A 6,000-nucleotide genomic window follows, 5' to 3' on the forward strand; every position below is an offset into this window, starting at 1 on the left:
TTTCATAATAGTATTTGTTTTCAAAAGTGAAAGAGTTTTGATGCTTGCATTGATATTTGACAGCCATGAGTCATTCTTCCACTGCAAATGCTCAACTTTCTACACTATCCCTCCTCCAATTAAATTTATGTTAGTTGATATGCTTCAACATTAATATGTTTTTAATAATTATTATTGTTAATATTACTACCACTACTACTACTAATATATACTTTACTAGGAATTATTATTATTAGTTATTATCAATATATTAATACTATTATTTATGATGGTGATGATGATGATGATGATAATGATGATGATGATAAAGCATTAGGCAGGGCATTGCATTTATTCAAAGATGCTGTATCTTTATTCGGCATATGATATACATTTTGGGTTAAATAACTTTGCATGATGGAATAGTGGTTAGTTAGTGCTTCGGCTTCACAGCAAGAAGGACCCTGGTTCAATTACGACAAGGGGACCATTCTGTGAGGTGTTTGCATGTTCTCTGCCTGGATTTTCTCACACAGTCCAAAAACATGCAGCAGATTAATTGAAAAAAAATGGGTAAAAATTGCCCCCAAAATGACAGCTGGGATAGGCTCCAGCAACCTTGAGTGCATGATAAGCAGCAGCAGACTGATGGATGGATATTGTTTTGGCATTTTTGCTTTACTCTAATAATAATGATACTAGTGCTACTACGACTACTAATACTAATAGTAATAATGACAATGATAACAATGGCAGCAATAATAATGATAATGAGACTTTGAATCCTTTAAGTCATTTAATCAATCAAATATGGTAGTTGTAGTAGTATTTGTAGGAATACTAATAGTTGTAGTATATTAAATCTAACGTCACTGTGGTTCCAGCTGTGTATTCTATAGCTGCGCATGTAGGCCACGTTCAGCTGGTATTAGAGGCGTTCTGCCATTTGGATTCGCCATTTCGGCCTTTCCTCCAGACTCACTCCAAGCACATCGAATGAGAAATATTCAATGAGTGGCAACAATACGCTCACAGGTCTGCAGAAAAAAAGGGTACTACCCCTGCAAATTTCAGCAACTGTCATCCAAGTTCAACTTGTTCTTTGAGATGCCTGATACATCGAGCCCCCCAGGGGGGTTTCCTGAAACTGTTGGCTTTAACCTTGTTCCTCTGTTCATTCATTGTTGAATTACTGAAAAGATGTGTGTTGCTTTTGGTAAAGGTGATTGGAAATTTTGAGGGGACTGGTGACAGAACTAAACTGCCGGCCTTTCAGAAGAGGGAGGAGGGCAAAGATTCCACCCAGCAGTTACGGAAACGGAGGAAGCTTTTTGGCCGTTAGTACCAGTCTAAACCTTTCTAAGAATAAATGTTGACGTTTGCTGTTCCACTTAATGAAGGCATCCCGCAAATGCAATTTTCGTCATTATATGACACTAACATGTGCAAATCTTTACTTTTTGCTGTTTGTTTAACATCATTTATACAGTTTGACTGTCTGTTTTGCTCCCTCAGGGTCTCATCGCATTGAGCCAGTCGGGGGAAGCAGGTGTGGCTCCAGTTTTGCAAAATATATCAACCAATGACATCAGAGCAAAGAAAGAAAGAGTTTACCCATTTGGATCTGAACTGTTATATGCAAACTCATCTTCTATCTGTTTGACTTAAACTCTTCCAATAAATAGAAATATGTTTCTTGGATATTTAAAAAAAAAATCAATAATTGTACAGTATTTTACAATGCAGTAATATCATACATTAAATACATAACAATTCTTTACAGGAGTTTACAAATTTCTTGACAAAATATTTTGAGATAAAAGACACATTCATGATCAATATGATACATTTCCTGGTTACTATGACATTATGATGAAGGAATGTGCTTGCTTTAAAATGAAAATAAAAATAGCTTTGTGCAGCCCAATAAACAATGCAAAACTAATGAAGCAGATGTTCAAGAGTCTAAGAGTCAGTAATCAGAACTCGTGTGATAAAATATCAATATTGAGCCCACATTAGGCCAGATAATATTCTGGCCAGCTTGACTTGTACTGGAAATGTGTCTGCTAGTCAGGGCTCAGTGTAATGAAGTGGCTCACAAATCAGGCCGTAATGGCTGCCTACTTATACATATTGCTTAATTAAAGGTTGTGTGCTTATTAGCATGTGTCTCTGGCACAGGGCACGCAGAGATGGGGATCAGGGCTGATGCGTTTGAGGGCCAGGCTTTAAAGGTTTTATGGATAGCTAACCTATCATACTAAAACCGTAGCCCCCTAAAATCAGATCTTAATAACCTGTCATTTCCATTGATGATGATTCTCCTTTATGAGCAGCCATTACAGATCAAGTTCTGGGTCTTGCTGGATGGCAATGGTGGCCACTTACGCTCGCCATTATCAGGAACACACCTCACTGACCTAGAAGTTGCTCCTCGCCTCTATGGTTTAACCATAAGATTCATGGCTCTGGGGCGTGGTGGAAGCACATACAGACTCATGTACACTTGCCTACACACACACACACACACACACACACACACACACACACACACACACACACACACACTGTGAGTAACACTGTCTCACATCCTTAAGGCTCTTTTAAAGTTACTGCCCTTCATTGGGATAATTGAGTTAAGTTCATTATATAACTTAAACCTTATTGTGGTGGACAAATTGATGCCTTTATTTTTTTTGCCAGAACAACAATGATAGATAGACTCATCGACTTTTAAACAAAGGCTTAGGAACCGAAGATGGAAAACTGGATGTTCACTACTTTTTTTTACATTCATGTTCATCGGGCCATTTACAGGAAAATCACATGGCAGATGCTTTACTATTGTGTCCAACATAATAAGTAACTAAATTCAACTTCATAAAAACAGCATTCCTTTGTTTTGAAATGTTTTCTAAGGTAACTTAGAGTAAAAACTTAGAGTAACTTAGATGTAAAAACCAAATCTCTTGTGGTTGTTATAGTCTTTGTTAAGCTATTTTGACTGTTATTTAGTTAGATTGCTGGGATTTACTGTTTTCAGGAACAGTATTGGTAATATGCAGCAGTCTTAAATTCTTACCAAGGTACCTTTTCATACTGCTTTCATTTTTTGAGCAGTATAGCTCAAGAACTATGAGTGAGATCTAGGCATCTTATGCAAGTAATGACTTAACAAACAAACCATAATGACATACTAATCCGGGGCTAATTTGTTTATTTATCCATTTATTTACTTGCTGTTTTGTTACACTGGTGTTGCATCTTATCCTTTAGACTGACTTTGACAGGAGCCAGAACTGTAGAGCCAATTAGAGATCACTCCATTAACAGTGACAGTCCTACACCCCCCAATTCAATCTGTCCCCTAATGAACATTAAGCAGAGATGTTGTCATTCAGAGATGACAGGAAGCTCTTTCTTCGCTCCGTTTGTTGCCATTTGTTGTAACCTTATATGTACTCTCATACCCAGCTCCTATTTTTATCTTTCTAAACCTTACTGCAGATGTGTATGATGTCTACTGTTACAATGTTTATTTTCAGATGATGTATTCTTACAAGAAACAGGTTACACTAATTACTTCAACAAAGCATATTTTTTGTCTTATTGTCTTTTCTATGCACTTGCCTTTTCTTATCAATACAACTACGAAGTGGTTTGCATTTATTCATATAACTTGGGTTATCAGCAAATTGTGCACACCAGACATCACAAAATAAGATCTTTCATTTATAAGAAACCTAAGTTATCCAGTGGGTAATAAATAAGAAATCCCATCTTATAATTAATGCACTTTTACATTTTTCTTATTTTATCAGAAGAAAAACAAAGAAAAGTAAAGAGCTAATTTATATACACACACACACACACACACACACACACACACACACACATACACACACACACATATATATATATATATATATTTGTTTTGACAATTTCTACACAAGTTAACGTCTGACAGGAACCTGTGGCCAAGGACTCGGGTAAATGCAGGCTTCTTTCAGGGGCTCTCAGACACAAGGTGATGGAGGAAGCAAAAAAAACAAAACAAAACAGATTTTGAAAAATATCCGGTGTTCAAGAGAACTTAGTATTCTCAACCCAATGACCTGCCACATCATTTGACAATTACAACAATACAAAATACCAATATACAAAGGCTCTGGGTGTAAGTTTCATAGTATGTGTTTTAATTTAACTTAAAGAAAGATACTGTAAAGGTAAACCAAGCAAACAAAAGGTTTCACTGATAACCCCTTTGTTTTGGTAGGTTTATTGTTTTTCACAAATCAAAAATTGGCTCGAGTTCCCCACTTCATCACCACCTCCTCACTTCAGCATCATCAAACCAACAATGTGCAGTGTGTTTTTCAACTTGGGGCAAAGGGTGTGGGTACGCAGTGGCCAAAGGTATTTCAGTGGTTCAAATATTTGATTGTTAATGACAAACACCATTTCAGCACAATTTAAATTTCAAATTGATCCCTGCGAGCAATTATTTCAGGGGGAGAGGAATGCGCCGCTAGGTCTCTACTCCACACATTTGCTGATTTAAGTTAAAAGAAACCTTTTTGCAGAGCTATCATAAGGGAGCAACAACTTTTTGAAGTGTCTGCATCTGCTTAGAGCACAACCAAACCTGGGGATGTAACTGGAGAGTGAGAAAAAGGAGGGAAAATAAAACATAAAAAGAAGAAAAAAAATAACACATTGTTTAATTCTATATTTATGTAGCCTTCAGCTTGAGGTATTCACATAAAACAGTTTGTATTCAGAAGTGCTGCGGTGATTGTTATGCTGCACGTTGAGATCGGCAACTCTTAGGGCACGGTTAGAGGGAGCAGCTAAGCCTGATTCATTTGAATTAAAGTTGCTCAACTAAATAAAAGGAATTGAAAATTCGACTTTGCTGCTTTGTTTTCATTCCAAAACCTCAACGTTTTTTTTTTTTTTTTCCCATTTATTTTTATATTTTTTGGTTAACCAACACAGCATTTCTTTGATGGAAAACTTTGTACAATACCTGCCTCTGTACACAAATCTATGAACCGAAATTCTCGAATTAGACAAAAAGGCTGCTGGGATACTTCTGATTACAAAAAAGAACAAAAAAGGATGAAGGCCCTGAGTGTAAATAAATGTGTGCTTACTTCCACTATTATTATTTGATTTTCGTATGATATGATATGTATCATACCAAAGCAGTTTGTAGATCAGGTACCCACTATTTCATCATTGCAAGTATGAATTACATCATTAAATCTCATCTTCTTTGCATTATTTATTGAATTCCTGGTCTCCCAGCTCATACAGTATATTATGGCATTACATTATGAATTGTACACATTAATAAGTGTTATATTTCTATTGGCAGCAAAAGCAAATGACAGCATCCACCTTTGAAACAATGTGTAATCATTCTGCAGCATATCAGAGTGCAAAGGAGGGCGAGTTGCTAAAGCTCATCAAATTTTGTGGTTTAAACTTATGTTTTGAGGCTTGTTAAAGTTTGTCATTTGATAAACATGCAAATTTGAAACAAAAATAGAAAACACAATAAACTTCAAGACTGGTTATTCCAAAGGAGCCGACCACTACAAACAAGAATCCTAAATACAATGCTTTGTTGGTGCACTAGGAATGTTTGCAGAGCCAAAGTAAATAATTTGATGGAAGTTCCAAGCAGAGGACAGTTCTCAGGTAAAACCAATTATTGTTGTTGATGTATGTGATGTCTTCTATCTTTTAGTTACTGTTACAATGTTTACTTTCTGATCAACATAACAATAACATATTCTTGAAATAAATAGTTACACTGATTAGTTCAGCAATGTGTATTTTTTGTGTTATTGTTTTTTATTATTAATGCAACACGTGAATGATTTGCATTCATTCATATAACTTTCTGACTAACTATCCAGTGTCGAAATCTCATCTTACAATTAATATATTTTTCTCATTTTGGCAGAAGAAAAAAATAAGAAAAAAAAAATAGAAGAAGGGACAATATAT

The 6,000-nt window shown here is 35.8% G+C and overlaps 1 protein-coding gene across 1 annotated transcript in view; it reads left to right on the forward strand.

Annotated features, from left to right (window-relative positions):
* ofcc1 (orofacial cleft 1 candidate 1) overlaps positions 1-1,609 on the forward strand; it is a 90,643-nt gene extending 89,034 nt beyond the window's left edge. Inside the window, exons 20-21 of the mRNA XM_086151640.1 lie at positions 1,202-1,316; positions 1,495-1,609. Of these exons, the coding sequence (XP_086007766.1) occupies positions 1,202-1,316; positions 1,495-1,565 (186 nt within the window). The 3' untranslated portion in view covers positions 1,566-1,609. The remainder of the gene's footprint in view (positions 1-1,201; positions 1,317-1,494) is intronic.
* The last annotated feature ends 4,391 nt before the right edge of the window (positions 1,610-6,000 follow it).

Source organism: Fistularia commersonii, chromosome 8, assembly GCF_037954325.1.
Source record: "Fistularia commersonii isolate RoL2024-O1a breed Wild chromosome 8, RoL_Fcom_v1.0, whole genome shotgun sequence".
NCBI lineage: Eukaryota > Metazoa > Chordata > Actinopteri > Syngnathiformes > Fistulariidae > Fistularia > Fistularia commersonii.